The following is a 16152-nucleotide window of genomic DNA, read 5'->3' on the forward strand; positions in this document are numbered from 1 at the left end:
CTGCGGGCAGCGTGCCCCGGCGTGCACCGCGTGTTGTATCCCGGCGTGCACCGCGCCGCCACCGTCCGGCCCCGCCCCGGATGCGCCGTGCGAGCCGGGCCTCGCGCTGCCATAGAGGTGACGCCATAGTGCGCTGCCATAGAGGCGCTACCATAGAGGTGATACCATAGAGGTGACGCAGCCGGCGGGTAGAGCGGCTACTGGGAACCATAGAGAGAAAAGCGGAAGCGGAAGCGCTGCGGGGCGATGATGCGGTGGAGGTGGCCGCGGTGGCATCGCGGCGGGGCGGGCCCCGCTCCGCGCTCGGTCTGTGCTCCCTGTGCTCTCCGTGCCGGGCTCCTCCGGGGCCTCCCCGCCGCCGCCCCGTCCCGCCCGCAGCCGGCAGCGCCGCGGGGCTGAGCGGCCCGAGCCGGGGGCTGCAGCGCCGCCCGATCCCGGTCCCGTACCCGCCATGTCCCGCGGCCCGGTGCTCGCAGCCCGGCCGTGACGGTACCGCGCTGACCCGACCCCGCCCGCCGTGACGATGCGTGTGTCCGCGCTGCTCGGGGCGCTGCGGGCGGCGCTGCCGCTGGTGCTGGGCCTGTCCCTGGGCTGCAGCCTCAGTCTGCTCCGCGCATCGTGGGGCCGGGCCGGCGCCGAGGAGCCGTGTGTGCGGGCGGACGGACGGGCCGAGCTGCGCGGCGGGGAGCGGGACCGGGCGGGGCACGGCGGGGACGGGCACGGACACGAGGAGTTCCGGCCGCGCATCGTGCCGTACTACCGGGACCCCAACAAGCCGTACAAGAAGGTGCTCAGGTAACGGCCGCTATTGGGGCACGCTGCGCTCGGAGGAAAACAGCCCAACAAGCTGCTCTTAGAAACATTCGTTGTGAAGCTGTGAGCTGTGTGAGCCGCTTTGTGTGGCTCTAGTGGCGGTTTGGCCTGCGCTACTTTGGCCACATGCTGCAACGTGGAAGGAAGCGTGTCGTTATTAACGGGGATCCTTCCTGCTGAGGCTGCTCTTAAAACTCCGCCTTTAAGGTGCCTTTTTTCACCGTTTCTAAGTCCCAGCAGTGCAGGATTTATCCCAGCGTTAGGGATGGTTACAGGGGTATCATGGCCCTGCCAGGTGGGGGGTTGGAACTTCACAATCCTTGAGGTCCCTTCCAACCCAAGTCATTCTGTGATCTGTCCTGACAGCAGTTGGGTCGTTCTGACACCAAGTCAACTCAGTCGTTTGGGTTTTGTCACCCAATACTTTGCGATGTGGTTCTGTCCTTCCTTTACAGAACTCGCTACATCCAGACGGAGCTGGGATTCCACGAGAGGCTGTTTGTGGCGGTGCTGACTTCCAGGGCCACCCTGAACACGCTGGCGGTGGCCGTGAACAAGACCGTGGCTCATCACTTCTCCCGCCTGCTGTACTTCACGGGGCTGCGCAGCGCCAAAGTGCCCCATGGCATGGTGCTGGTGGCACACGGGGACGAGCGGCCCATCTGGCTGATGTATGAGACCATGTACTATATCCACCAGCACTTTGGTTCTGACTACGACTGGTTCTACATCATGCAGGATGACACCTATGCCCAGGCTGAACAAATCAAGGCTCTGGTGACACATCTCAGTATTAACCAAGATGTCTACCTGGGACGAGCAGAGGAGTTCATTGGTGGAGATGAGCAGGCTCGCTATTGCCATGGTGGCTTTGGGTACCTGCTGTCCCGCAGCCTGCTACTGAAACTTCATCCACACCTGGACAGCTGCCGCAATGAGATCCTCAGTGTGCGCCCCGATGAGTGGCTGGGGCGTTGCATCATCGATTTTCTTGGCATCACTTGTGTCTCCCAGCTCCAGGTACTACCTCTCTCCTAAAGGTTTTGTGTTAGCTAAGCTGGATGGAACCCATGCCCTTAGTAGTCCCTGCTGCACGGTAAAGGGGCTTTTCTGCTGGATTCTGATGTAAGATGGAGGAGCAGAGAGCTGTCTTGTGTGGCAGCACTAAGTAAACAGGCTCGTAGATGGAGGTAGCATTTGGAATGAGATCTGTTGTGTTGTGTTCTTACCTCTGGGTTCTGCAGTCAGCTTAGAGAGAGGGGAGGATGCATATTTGGGGTGAGGGAAGGCTTCACTGTGAATGGTAGCATTGCATGCCAGTCTTTCTGGCTTTTGTCCTCCTCAGGGTCAGCATTACCATACGTATGAACTTGCTAAAAATGCTGATCCAGAGAAGGAGGAAGAGGAGGAGTTCCAAGCAGCCATTGCCGTGCACCCTGTTTCTGACATGACCACGATGTACCGGCTGCACAAGCACTTCAGCAGGATCCAGCTGGAGAGAGCCTACCAGGAGATCCAGGAGCTGCAGGTATGTGGCAAGGGGAATCTGCAAAGGCTGTTGTCCAGACAGGTTTCCTTTTCTTTCAACGTTGTCATAGAAGGGTATTGTTTCTATTTGTATATGACGATCAGCCAAACACTAGAGATACCCTGTGTCTCAGGCTTAGCACTCTGAAATCAGAAACTTCTGGTGCGATGCTACCAAGATCCAGCTCTAATGGTAAAGCAGGTCTGGGCGAGACATGGACTTTACCTTTGAGAAGTTGTCGCTGATCAGTGTGTTCTCTTTGTACAGATGCAGATCAGGAATCTGACATCGTTGACTCCTGCAGGCGAGGCAAGCTTGACGTGGCCTGTGGGGATCAATTCCCCATTTCTTCCTAAGTCACGTTTTGAGGTAATCAGCTGGGATTACTTCACTGAGCAGTACCTCTTCTCCTGCCTCGATGGCTCCCCCAAGTGTGAGCTCTCTGGAGCCAGCAAAGCAGATGTCAGTGACATTATTGAGTCAGCACTTGAGCAACTTAACATCCGCTACCAGCCCTTGCTCCGGTTCAGCAAGCGACAGTTGCTGAATGGCTACCGGCGTTTTGACCCCACCCGAGGAATGGAATACACGCTGGACCTACTGCTGGAGGCAGTGACCCAGAAGGGACACAGTCATGTCCTAGTTAAACGAGTGAGCTTGGTGCGGCCCTTAAGTAAGGTAGAAATTATTCCCATGCCGTATGTAACAGAGGCCACACGTGTGCAACTGGTGCTTCCATTGACAGTACAGGACTTGGATTTTGTATCGAACTTCCTGGATATGTATGCTATGAACACGCTAGACACACACGATAATGCCTTGCTGACTTTGCTTTTCATTTACCATCCGTATGATGCTCAGCGAGTCAGTCAGGTCGATGTATTTGCTGGAGTCAAGGCCATGGTCGGAGAGCTGGAGAAACGCTACACAGAAGTTAAAATCCCCTGGATTAGTGTCAAAACTGAGGTGCCATCACAAGTGAAACTCATGGATATAGTCTCAAAGAAGCACCCCGTGGACACCTTGTTCTTCTTGGCCAGTGTCTGGACAGAAATCAACATGGAGTTCCTGAACCGCTGCCGCATGAATACAATCAGCAACTGGCAGGTCTTTTTCCCAGTGCACTTTCAGGAGTTCAACCCTGCCTTGGTGTACCGTGGTGAGCAGGCTGCTTCCTCCAGCACTGACTTCCTGAGGGACGGACATTTTGACAGACATTCCTTTGCTGAGGCCTGCTTCTATAACTCTGACTATATGACAGCACGTACCAAGCTAGCAGCTGATATCCTAGATCGAGATGAAGTGCTGGAGGGCATGGAGGTATTTGATGTCTTCCTCCATTATTCAGGTTTGCACTTATTTCGGGCTGTGGAGCCGGGGTTAGTGCAGAAATATGCACTGAGGAGCTGCAACCCCCGGCTCAGTGAGGAGTTATACCACCGCTGTGTCCTCAGTAACTTGGAAGGGCTTGCGTCCCGGTCGCATTTAGCCATGGCCCTCTTTGAGCAGGAACAGGCCAACAGTACTTGAGAGACTGGAAGCATCAGGAGCTGCGCTGCACCTTAACACTTGGCACTTTCCATCCCCTTCCGAGCCTGGCCATGGTTGAAGGGCATGTGAGGTCAAGGGAGGAGAAAGGCTTTCCCAGCCTTGCTCTGCAGCACAAGCAGGGGCTGTGGAGAGGCTGTTTTTGTGGAGTTTCGTTTTTTTGCTTTTGTGTGGGTTGGGGTTGATTTTTGTTGGTTGGTTTGTTTGTTTTTTAAACAAATAGATCTCTTTCCAAGCAGACTGATGTGAATGCTTGTGAACTTCATTGGCTCTGGAATGAGGGGTGTAAGAAGAGCTGTTCAGGTGACCTTTCTTTGAGCCATGCAATTCTGACGAGTGGTGTGGAGACAGAATACGTGGTGCTTTCTGGAACAAGGCTGTGTTGACCTTGGCACCCTCAGTGCTGTCATTGCACTGTCTTGAGCTTTTCATGCCCTCAATTCTGAGGAGTCACAAACACAGTTTACTTAGTTTGCTGCTGGACAGAACTGTTCAGTGTGCTTCCACTTTGCTGTGCTTGCAACTGCAGAGCGCTCATTTTGTTAGATAATCAGGGAAGATAAAGGAACTGAAAACTCCTTTGTCAAACAGGAAGCCTGTAGAGCACCGCAGTGTTATACTGGGTTCTTCTAGGGCTGGGAGCAATCACAATTTCACTGTGTTGAGCCAGTGAGGATGACTGCCCTTATTCATGGCTACACAAGCAGAGCCCTCAGAGTGAGATCAAAAGAAGTTGATGGAAACCTCATCGTTGTGATTCCTTTACAGTAATTGCTGTTTTGCTGGTGCTGTATGATCCCAGTAGGAGACAGTGTGAAATAATATTTAAAATACTGTGCATTAGAGCTAAGAGAACAGTATAGTATCTTCTTATATTCCATTAGGTACTGTGAGCAGTGAGTAGTACAGCACTGAATGAGCCTCCAGTCCACCTGCAGCACACCAAGTAGATCTCATCCATAGAATAGATTCCTCCATCGTGGCAGTTACAGCTATTAGAGTGTTCTCTCTCACGCACACAAGAAAAGCAAACAGCAGGAAGCCACTACACCCATATTCATCATTCCTCCTGACCGATAGAAGGGAGATTTTAATGAGTTTCTTTTAGTCAAAGTCAAGGCCTCACAGGTGGTATGAAGCACTATGAGTGGGAGCTGCCTGCAGCTGCCTCTGTCACAACTTGCTGCTGAGCTGGAGCCAAGGATGAGGATTTTGTGCAGCACAACGTTGTCCTGAGGGCCTTGCTGGACAGGTGAGCACAGCACAGTAAGCAAAATGAGGAGACAAACCAAAAAATTGAAGGGATTGTTATGTGACACATTGCTGCCAGCATCGCTGTGTTTTGGGAACCATGATGAGCAAGTACACAGAACTAGAAACTCTTAAGAGCAGCTCCTGGCTTAGGAAACTGAAGGAAGCTGGGAGCTGCATTTAGTGTGTGGGGGGGTAAGTCTGCCAGCAGGCTCCTGAGTCCATAACCTGCAAATTCTGGCTTGTTTGTCAAATGTCTGCATTCCAAGGTGAGATTGGGTTTAATGAAAGTAACTACTGCATCTCCTAGGCAGGCAGGCCAGCCTTCACAGTTAAGCTCTAACTGGATCAGATTGGGAATAGTAAATTAAAAACGCAATAAGGCAAATGACGTAATGAAGAAAGGAAGAAAGAGTTGAATGAATTGATCCTGTGTCACATAAAACAGGAAGAAGGTTTATTAGTCTGTTCTGATTCTTATTATAACACTATAAGCAATCGAAATCAGAAATGCTGGCTGATCAGCTTAGTGTAGCTGGCATTGCCATATAACTGATACTAGTGAGGGTAGTTGCATAGTAAATAAGCTGCACTGTTGACAAGTCTTTGCATTTACAAGTCAAGCTGAGGATGATCAGATGGCTGTTACGGACCTGACAGCCATTGGATTTAATGTGCTGCTTTAACTGTTCAGCAGTAAGGTTAGAGGTTCCCCTGAGCATCAGGAAGCACTTCTGTGCTGTGTTGGTGATGGAGCCCCGGTGTGGGTTTCTTGTACAGGTACAGACTGTGGAGCCTCCTCTGTGGAGAACTTAAGAAGCTGCCTGGGTTTGGTCTGGGACTGTTCTGGGTGTCCTTGTTGGAGCAGCATTGGAACAAATGGACCCAGAAGTCATTCTACCAAGTTATATAGCAGCAAATTAATCGGGTGAGTAAAGAACTGATGGGTGTGTCAGATAAAAGCTGTTGGTTGGATTTGGGCACTTCTGGTTAGGTCACAGGGGACAGCTTTGCCGCCAGTGTCTTTGATGCTGTAACTGGTGATTTGCAAGTAAGTGTAAGCTGGTGAGGGGTCTGGAGCACAGTGGGGCTGTATGAGGAGAGGCTGAAGGGGCTGGGATTGTTCAGCCTGGAGAAGAGGAGACTCAGGGGAGACCTCTTTGCCTTCTATAACTTCCTGAAGGGAGGTTGCAGTGAGCTGGGGGTCGGCCTCTTCTCATGTCATTATTGATAGGACCAGAGGGAATGGCTTCAAGATGCAGCAGGGGAGATTCAGGCTGGACATTAGGAAATATTACTTCTTGGAAAGGGTGGTCAGGCACTGGAATGCACTGCCCAGGGAGGTGGTGGAGTCACCGACCACGGGGGTGTTCAAGGAACGACTGGATGTTGTGTTGAGGGACATGGTTTAGTGGGAGCTATTGGTAATAGGTGAGCAGTTGGACTGGATGATCTTTCAGGTCTTTTCCAACCTTGGTGATTCTATGAGTGCACACATGAAGTGATCATTCAGAATCAATGGTCCTTTGTGACTCCTGCAGTGGGCCTTGTGGTTGTTCCAACTCCTGCTGTGAACTCTGCAGCTGCTCCAGCTCCAATGACCAGCCCTGTGGCTGCTTCCAGCTCTGTCACAGGTCCCGCAGTTGCTCTGACCTTTTTGACTGACCCTGTGGTTACTCTGACCCTTCTGATGGGTCCTGCAGGTGCCACAACCCTCACACCAATCCCCTGTGCTCACACCAGTCCCTGTGCTCACACCAGTCCCTGTGCTCACACCAGTCCCTGTGCTCACACCAATCCCCTGTGCTCACACCAGTCCCTGTGCTCACACCAGTCCCTGTGCTCACACCAGTCCCTGTGCTCACACCAATCCCTGTGCTCACACCAGTCCCTGTGCTCACACCGATCCCTGTGCTCACACTGATCCCCTGTGCTCACACCAGTCCCTGTGCTCACACCAATCCCTCTGACAAGCTGGGCACTGAACTGACTGTTGTCTTAACCTGGCAGGTGGCTCAGCATCACACGGTCATTGCTCCCCCCGTTCCCAGTGGGATGGGAGGTGGGGGAAAAAACAAGCAGAACTCACAGGTTGCAGTCAGACTGTTTACTAATACAGAGTTGGAACTGGATCTTTAAAGTCCCTTCCAACCTAAGATGTGCTACAGTTCCTGCTGGCTCCATGCACTTGGATATTCTTTCTTGTCTTTTATTGTAACAGGTAATTCACCCTCCCGGATCTGGGCAGGATTCCTTAACCCTTATCCTGTTGAAACAGTTTATTTCTGATCACAGAGAAAAAATGTGCAAAATATGTTACAAACACAGGAAGCTTTTGTCCCAGCTGTGATGTTGGCTTCAAGAAACAGAAGGAAATAGTCCTCACCTCCTCAGCTGTGGAGGCGCTACCGCTCTGCTCTTAACTAATGAGATTTGTTTGTTTTTTAAGATGCAAATGTTGTGAAAAACAATGCAAACGATTGAGGCGTCCATCAACCTTCTCTGAGGTTCTGCTGGAATATAAACAATGTGACCTTTCCGTGTGCAGCCCAACTCACCAGCACCGTGTGCCTCTGAGCAGCTCAGCTGTGCATGTACCAACCCCAGGGCGACTGCAGGTATCCGTCACAGCCAACAGTGCTGAGTTTTCTCACTCCAAAGTGATTCACAGCCAATTGCGTTCAGGGGGTGCAATAAAATGGTGTGCAGATCGTCTGGGATGTCCCAGAGACAAGGTCTGGGGTTAATGTTGGCCGAGATCAGATGTCTGGGTGCAGAAGACAACAGAACAAGCTTATCTTTGGAAGAACAGCTTATCTTTGCTCGCCTGTTACCCCTCTTAACCTGAGCCGTTTGCCTTCACCCCCCTCGCAGCCCCTCAGTGCATCACGCAGCTACCACCGTTAGTGCACCTTCCATAGCAACACGCATCCCTCATTGTTCCTGGTGCTTATTTAACCTGCACCAGACTCACTCAGTGCTTACTCAAATTATCCTTTGAAAGTGCACTGGGCAAATACCTGCCACTGGATTCTCCCTGAACATCTCTTGTCTTTCCCATCGTGCCTGGCACAGTGGGTCAGACCCGCAGCCCTGAGCATCCTCACACCCCAGAGCTGCTTAAGGGCCGGCACGAAGAGGAGTAGCAAATTTGGGATAACAACTCTTGGCAGAGACTGGTTTTGAATTCCAAGTATTAGACACGATTCAAAGCCATTATCTTCTCATGTTCACTGTTAGAATATGACTGTATTTGGTGTCTCGGCAGCACCAGATGTCTGTCTGAGCCGTGGTAACCGATTGTACCCACCGGGCAGGGATGGGTTCTGAGCGCTCCGTCGGCTGCTGCTGGCGCTGGGTAGCGCCGCTCCGCACCGCACCGCACCCGGCACGCGGGCGGCACCACGTCAGCCCCAGCTCCGGCCCCAGCCCCGCTACCAGGTGGGTTCGCGGACGGGCGGGGCCGGGCGGGGCGCGGCGGGCGGAGGGGCTGCGCCGCTGTATCGGCTGCGTTGGCTCCAGGTACGGGGGGGGCGGTGCGGGGCGGTGCGGGGCGGTGCGGGCAGCCGCGGGGGCTGCGGTGTCGGTGCACGAGGAGATGCCGCAGCGCTGAGCGCGGGGCTCCGAGGTGCCGGGGCTCGGCGGAGGAGGCGGCGCGGCCAAACGTTACCCGGGGCCGCCTCAAAGCCCCGCGGCGGGCGGGACCGGTCCGCAGGGCGCCTCGGGGCTCCGAGACGTGCGGCCCCTTCCCCGCCTCCAGGAGGCGGCCCGGGGCTCTCGCAGGGACCCAGGGGCGGCCGCTTCCAGCCGCCGAAGCGCCGCTAAACCACGAGCGGCGGCAGCGGCCGCCCCCGCGCGGAGCCTCCCCCCGGCGGACCGTGCGCTGCGGGTGGGCCGCTCCGCTCCGTACCGCTCCGCTCCGTACCGGCACCGCTCCGTAACGGTACCGCTCCGTACCGGCACCGCCGCCCTGCGCGCGGTGCGCACTTTGCAGACGGTCCCTGCGCCGCTTTCCGCAGCGTCGCGCAGGCGCCCAGCGCTGGGACGGCGGCTCCGGTGCGAGCGGGAGAGCGGCGCAGCGGGAGGAGAATGGCCGGGACGGTGAGCGCCGCGCCCCGCGTCCGCCGCCCCCCCCGCCCCGGGACGGCTCCGCCCCGGCGCTGCCCCCGGCCGGGAACGACCCCGGGCCGCCCCCCCCGCGCCGTTTCCCGCGGGCGCTGCCCCCTCGTGCCGCCCGTTCGGCCCCCGCCGTTTCTCAGCGCACCCCACACACCCCGGGGCGCGTCGCGCTGAGGCGGGCGGAGCGGGGAGCGCCGTGCCGGGATGCCGGGATGCCGCCCCACGTGTGGGTGCGGGAGCCGCCGGGAGCCCGTCCTGCCGCGTGGGATGAGCTTCCCGGGGGCGTGGAGCGCTCGTCTGACGGCTCCGGGGGGGAACGGCACCGTCTCCTCACCCTGATCACCCGGTGCTGCCCCGCGGCCGGATGCTGCACCCAGCGCTGCTCCCGGGCTGCACCCAGCGCTGCTCCCGGGCTGCACCCAGCGCTGCTCCCGGGCTGCTCCCCGCTGTGCTCTCGGAGGGGAGACGCGGCGCCCAGGGTGCTCGATGAGCATAAAGTGCTCCCCGTCTGACCGCCGCTCGGTGCGGGCCGTGCCGCGATGCTTTACAGACGGTTCTCCCTCCCTCCATCCCTCCCTCTGCATCCTGAGCTCTCTCCTCCGGTTCCTCTCTCAGCACCACCTGTGGGGGGACCCTGGGGTCACGTTGCTGGGAAAGACCGGCACAGATTAGATGTGAGTGTCGAGGAGATGAGGTGCTTCACCAGCTCTCGAGCTCTGGAGACTTGTTTCCCGGTTTTCTGGTGGTAGTTTACACCCACCCCTGGAGCTGGTTTCCTGCTGACCTTCCAGATCCATCTGTGCTGTGCTGATGAGAACCCAAGATTCCTCATCAGAGGTGGATCCTCCCAGCACCCCGTCCTGGGGTGAATGTTGATTCTGACCATCTCCTGCCTCATGCAGGCAGTTATACCCCACAGGGGCCCATGTGCTCCTCAAACTTTCTTCTGGAAGATACCACCATCCAACCTGCGAAGAACCCATCTGCACGGCTGCCCTTCTGCAGGATGGTGGGGACGAGGAGCTGCTTCCATTCCCCTTTGGGAAGGACATTTACCCACCTCAGGAGAGGACTCCAGAGGGGATGACGTCCCCTTTGCCAGGTCCTGCAGGATTTGCCCAGTTTCCTGGGGAAGCTGCTGCTCTGCGCTGTCTGCTTGGCAGTGAGACCAGCGACCAGTCCAGTCTCAGACTGTGCTTTGGGTTGTCAGTTGTGCCCTTCTTGCAGAATGACTTCAAAGTACGACGTGCCCGGAGGAGTCGTGAACCTTCTGAAAAGAACCAGTTTCTTGGTGCTGCCTCAGTAGCAATCAACACCCAACTGTTCACCACAGGGACACTGCCGTGAGGAGCCAGGTCTTTCCAAGCAGGATTCCTGCCCTTCGGCACTAGGGAAGGAATTCCCAGCCTGGCCTCACTCCTTGGGCACGATGAGGGTGAGACTTCAGTGCTGTCAGCCTCAGGTATCTCCTGTTGTTCAGCATGGCAGGGCTGTTTCTGTACCTCATGCTCTGGCTCTTTGCTCTCTTGGCCCAGTCCTTCTGACCTGCACTGCCTCTGTTGCTTTGTTGCACTCAGCTGCTGCTGTCCCAGACCTCATCCTTCTTTAACTCTATTTTGGCACAGTTCACCACAGTCTTTCTGCCCTTTGTTCCTGCCTTGTTTTGACCCTGCAGAGCTGAGAGCCCTTACTGCCCTGCTGGGGTTGTCTGCTCTTCTGCTGCCCTGGGCTGCCCAGCCTGGCACCACGATGCTCATGTTTCCGTTCTTGTCTGTCTGTTCTCTGAACAGCTGCTTCTAACTGCATGGCTGGGTGTGAGCTTACACCTGTGAGTGCTGTGGGTGCACATTTGTTATGCTGTAATGCTTCTGCCCTTCATCACCTGCAGCGAAGGGCTGTTAGTACAAAACAAAATCATGCTCTTGTATGTTCCTTTCCTAGGAGTGGCCTTTTCCTCCTTAGCCAGGCCCATCGACTCTGGTCCTTGTTGTGAACGTGCAGCCACTGATGCTGCCTGACTGTTCCCTGTGGGGTCACTGTTCTCCTCTCTGAAGCACTGACCAACCTGCCAGGGCAGCCAGTAGCTCCTGTGGGAATGTCCTGAAGGCTGAGAGCCTTTAGAGCTCCTTTTTGAAGCATGAAGCAGGCTGGTTGGGTAACGTTCCCAAACTGGAACTGCTCTCCAGAGATGTCCTACGGCAGAAATACAACTGAGACCATCCATGTGAGAACACACCCACCTTCTTGGTTAGACCAGGCCAATTCCAGGGATGTCTTCCAAACTTTACCATGTTGTGATTCTTAGCGGAGTAAGCCTCAACATGGCAACAGATTACAGGGAGGTATACTTCATCTTACCTCCAACCTCCTCAAACACAAGCTGGCTACAGACTGACGGCTGACTTTGCTTACAAGCTATTCAGGTGTGGTGTAGTGCCTGGGCAGAAGTACTTTACAGGCAACATGGATGTGCAGGGAGGGCTTTAGTCATGGTCAGTTGCATCCTTCCTTTCAAGGTGTGTTGCTTGTGAAGTGTCACGTAAGTTGGTCTGTTCTAGGAAGCTTTTATTTATAATGTATATTTCTTTTCTCTCACTCACTGTTTTACTTTCTCTTTTCAGAGCTGGATCCAAGTGTGTCCTCCACGTGCTCTCTCAGAGCTGCTCCTGCTTCAGTTCAATTAGAATGTCTGCTGCTCATTCATCATGATACCGTATCTGGTTTCCTGCCCCATTCTGCTGTGGATAAGGTTGTTGTTTCCTCTTGGTCTGCACACATGTGACTCTAGGTGTTCACCATCTGCCTAGTCTGGCACAGGTAGGTGTCAGTCCTTTAAAAAGTAACCTGTTCCAGCTGGGAAGACCGTGTCTGTGGTGTGCATTGGGAGTGGAAGATATATTGCTTTGGATATCTGGAAAATATTGGTGTTTGTGAAATAAGGCCTGAACCACTTGCTTGCTGCTGCTGCCCTCAGCCATTCTTCTTGTTGCACAGCTCTTGCTCTGATAGTTTCTGCTGGTGCTGTCAGGGAAGGAGATGATAGGCAGAGTGAACTGCAGAGCAAGTGATGTTAGGGAATGCAGTGCTAAGAGCGGAATGAGGAATAATGATAGCAAATGTTCCTTGTGGTGGTTTACTGCTTCAGTTGTTACCAGTAAATGCGATTAGTTCATGTGGTAGTCATTGATTTGCAGGACTGCACTGCTTTTCGCAGCACGCTTAAATTAACATGTTTAACTCCTAGCTGTTAGGCTTCCCCGGTGCTACTGTTGGAAGGTATTGGTCATCTCCATCATAAGGTTCACAAACCCCCCTCTCTCAGGTCTCTGGTTTCTAGCATTAGTTCCTCTGCTCTCGTTGCTTCCACTTATAAGTGCCCAGCTGCATCCATTCTCAGTCAGTGATGCAGGATGCCTATAAGATTCAGTGCCTTTTTGTCTGTCACAGCCTGCACAGCTCATTTCACTAGTAAAGATGCCGCTGGTAAAGTGAGAAAATGCAGTCTGTTTTGTCCTGGAATTAAATAGCTTGGCTCATAACTTTTTGGTTTTAAGAGACATCAGGCTTGTAGTCACTGTCTGGTTTGGCCTGTTAACAACCATGTTGCTCAGCTCGCTGCAGCACGGTTATGGGCTCTGCCTGGTGCCTGCAGTGTGTGGCTCTTTGCTGCTGGCTGAGCTGGGGAAGGCTGGCCCAGAGAGATACTCGTAGTAGTTTACTGAGTGTGGTTTACATGAACCAAAGAGCTGTGATGCACTCAGACCGCATCCTGTAATGGAATTAGGGAAAAAAAAGAAGAGGAAAATAAAGCAAGTACAGAATGATTTCCACGTACCTCTTTGTTTAGCTGTTGTTATTCAGGGTTTGTTCTCTTTTGACACATGTTAAGTATGTGCTATATTGTTTTTGTAAAAGATTGAGTATCTCATTAATAAAAATGACAGAGTGCAGCAGGATACCTCGACAATGCATGTAGTTGCTCCAGAAGTAATTCCTTCTATTTATTTCATAGAATCATAATCACCAATGTTGGAAAAACCTAAAAGATCATCCAGTCCAACTGCTCACCTATTACCAATAGCTCCCACTAAACCATGTCCCTCCACACAACATCCAGTCGTTCCTTAACACCCCCAGGGTCGGTGACTCCACCACCTCCCTGTGCAGTCCATTCCAGTGCCTGGCCACCCTTTCCAAGAAGCAATATTTCTAATGTCCAGCCTGAATCTCCCCTGCCGCAGCTTCATGAAATCGCTCTGTATTTTTCCATGTTTGATGGAGCACGTTCTCAGCTACAGGTTACTGTTTTTCAGCACAGACACTCCAATTAGCTGTGCATTTTTGCCAGTGATGAATGAGGACTTGTGTGTGCCGCACTCGTAACAATATGCACCAGTGGAAGTGCCTCACTGCCACCATGTTCACTGCTGAAATGCCACCCACCCTTCACTGTGCTCACATCCACCGCGGTCTCCATAAATGTTCACGAGTGTTGATGAATGTTCATGGGTGCTGTTGTTTCTGCATGACACACTTCTGCTTCATATGGACTTCCATGCCTGATGCCATCTTATCAGGATGCCCTTCTGCTGCCATCCATCACACAGCAAAAGAATGTCACAGAATATGAGTGGGAAGGCTCACCCTCTACTGCCATACCATCAGCTTCCACCTCTGATACTATGGGCCAATTTAATAAGATAGGAGACATTAGTTTTGGAGCAGCCCTCATCTAGAATCACAGTGTGCTTGAGGCTGGAAGGGACCTTAAAAATCATGCAGTTCCAGCCTCCTGCCGTGGTCTGGTTGCCCCACAGCAGATCGAGTTGCCTAGGGCCCCATCCAACCTGGCCTTGATTCAGAGCTTCGAGTGTCCTAACATGGATGGCGTTTGAACTGCTGATATTCTGAGAAGGTCCCCAGGGCTTTCCTTATCCTTTTATTTTCCTTTCTTCTTTTCTTCCTCCCTCACCCCCCAATTCACTCTTACTAAAGGTAAATTGCTGAGCTAGCAATGTTTAGCAATCTTCCTGATTAATCAAAATTAGTTTATTTGAAATGTCTGCAAATGCAACTAGTCAGAAGGGAATTTAATTGTGAATATTCTTCGTGGTTGTTGTTTGTAAATCATTACAACTGCTCTGCTTCCTTCCTATCTTTGGAAACACTGAAGTCATGATTTTACAAGTTCTGCTCTGTCCTGGCCGCTCATTCCTGTTTTTGTGGTGGCTTCTCTCCCTTCCACTGCTTTGCTGTAGGCACCTGTGGCACCTGTCCATGAGGCTAAAACTGGCCCTCAGCCTGAGCACTGTTCTGTCACAGAATTCCTCTGTCACATCCATCTTGTGAAGAAATTATTGTAATCTGAGTTAAATACAGTTTGAATGGCCCAGCTAAAACAACGGGGCAGCGTTCCTCAGTGTGCACAGCTCTTGACCTGATCCCCGTTCCTGGGATTTGCTCAGCAGTTTTTTTTATCACAGCAGCTAATTGAAGAGCAGCAGCTCTCATACACCACCCGCTTTGCAGCTGTGCATTTCTGTGCTTCTTAAATAGTTGTTACACAAAATGCCTTTGCAGTTTCAATTCTGACACTGCATTGCCAGGGTATAAAGAAGATCTGGTTTGTCTGATTGACTGTAGGTGTCTGCACCTGAACTGCTCCCAATGGGTTCCTTTTGCAGCGAGAGCTTGGCTCACCACTCTGTAATATAAAGAACAGAATGGATTGTACAGTGATCACAGGATTGTGGAAGGGCTGGGTTGGTCGGGATCATTTATTTCAACCCCTGCTGTGGGCTGGCTGTCCCACACCCCCTCAGGTTGCCCAGGGCCCCATCCATGGCATGGGCACCTCCAGGGCAGAGCCAGGGCCTCACCACCAACCTGAAGAGTTCTGAGCACCTTTGTGTAGGAGCAGTTGTACTAATCAGCATTTCTTTATTTTGTCATCAGTACAAACCATGAGCATCTCCTGTGACTTATTTCTAAATACTTAACAGAAATGCTCAGTGTCAACAGCTACCTACATTTTCATGTCTATTGAATGAGAACTGAACCATAATCATTGCTGGGACATCGCTGTTACTGAACCGCTGTGTAAAACTCTTCTGTTGCTTTCAGCTTTGCATTATCTTTGGTCTTGAGTCAATTACTTTAACTGAAATCTAATTATAGCAGAGATTGCAATGTGAACACTGTCAGTGTCATTTGTATTATTTATTTACTCACCTCTGCTTTGATTATATCATTACTTTTCTCTCTAAAAGAAGAATCTTTAATGATTTTGTTATTATTTATTGTGGTTTTGTGTTTTTTTCTTTTAATTTCCAGTAGGTGCTCCTGACTGATGAGCTCCCCTGTATTACTCTCATTTTTCTTTTTAAATGTGAGTGACTTGGAAGTGTTATCAATACTTACTATGTAGCATTTTCAGTTTGGAGCACTTTGCTCTTTAAAGAAAAGTACTGTGCATATTTTTGTGATGGTTGCTCGTATTTTTAGGATATATGTGTGTATGAAAGTCATGTTACTTCAGGTCAGTGAAAGAGCATATGCACATGTACCACTGTGTGCTATTTGTGTCTATGTTTATCCTATGGGAGGAGCAGGCAGTGTTCAGAAGGCTGTGCTGCCATCAGCTGCACTGTGGGCCAGCAGCATGCCCTCGCCGCCAGGAGAGCCAACTGCATTTTGGGTTGCATTGAACTCAGCACAGCCTTCTGTCCCGCTGGGTTTGGTGCAGGTGCTGCCACTCTTTGAGCACTGTGTGCAGCTTTGGGCTCTGCTCCTGGAAGCACTGGCAGGACGTGCAGGAATGGCACAGAGCTGTGCCAGACACGGCGTCAGGAAAATCTCTGTGCTGTAATGGTGCTCAGGCACCGGAGTGGGCT

At 52.5% G+C, this 16152-nt stretch overlaps 2 protein-coding genes across 2 annotated transcripts; both read left to right on the forward strand.

The window, feature by feature from the left end:
* The first annotated feature begins 94 nt into the window (after positions 1-94).
* On the forward strand, positions 95-4129 carry CHPF2 (chondroitin polymerizing factor 2). The gene is made up of 4 exons (XM_015852795.3): positions 95-795; positions 1269-1833; positions 2159-2341; positions 2609-4129. Exons 1-4 carry the CDS (start codon positions 524-526, stop codon positions 3869-3871), a joined length of 2283 nt encoding a protein of 760 aa, XP_015708281.2. The 5' UTR covers positions 95-523; the 3' UTR covers positions 3872-4129.
* A 435-nt stretch (positions 4130-4564) lies between these two features.
* LOC107308715 (uncharacterized) lies at positions 4565-15824 on the forward strand. Its single transcript, XM_085539270.1, has 8 exons — positions 4565-4656; positions 7590-7758; positions 7850-8042; positions 8458-8676; positions 8755-9241; positions 10162-10721; positions 11881-12076; positions 13272-15824. Exons 1-6 carry the CDS (start codon positions 4565-4567, stop codon positions 10604-10606), a joined length of 1605 nt encoding a protein of 534 aa, XP_085395396.1. The 3' UTR covers positions 10607-10721; positions 11881-12076; positions 13272-15824.
* The last annotated feature ends 328 nt before the right edge of the window (positions 15825-16152 follow it).

Source organism: Coturnix japonica, chromosome 2 (genome assembly GCF_054131305.1).
Source record: "Coturnix japonica strain WE chromosome 2, WE-NBRP24, whole genome shotgun sequence".
NCBI classification, from domain to species: Eukaryota; Metazoa; Chordata; class Aves; order Galliformes; family Phasianidae; genus Coturnix; species Coturnix japonica.

Excerpts from the sequence above, each read along its gene's own strand:
- LOC107308715 (XM_085539270.1), top strand. The coding sequence starts at position 4,565 with ATGACTGCCCTTATTCATGGCTACACAAGCAGAGCCCTCAGAGTGAGA. Across the intron at positions 8,677-8,754 it reads CTCCAGGTACGGGGGGGGCG|CGCGGGGCTCCGAGGTGCCG; the intron begins GTGCGGGGCGGT and ends CGCAGCGCTGAG. Across the intron at positions 9,242-10,161 it reads GGAGGAGAATGGCCGGGACG|GCAGTTATACCCCACAGGGG; the intron begins GTGAGCGCCGCG and ends TGCCTCATGCAG.
- CHPF2 (XM_015852795.3), top strand. The coding sequence starts at position 524 with ATGCGTGTGTCCGCGCTGCTCGGGGCGCTGCGGGCGGCGCTGCCGCTG. Across the intron at positions 796-1,268 it reads CCGTACAAGAAGGTGCTCAG|AACTCGCTACATCCAGACGG; the intron begins GTAACGGCCGCT and ends CTTCCTTTACAG. Across the intron at positions 1,834-2,158 it reads CTTGTGTCTCCCAGCTCCAG|GGTCAGCATTACCATACGTA; the intron begins GTACTACCTCTC and ends TGTCCTCCTCAG.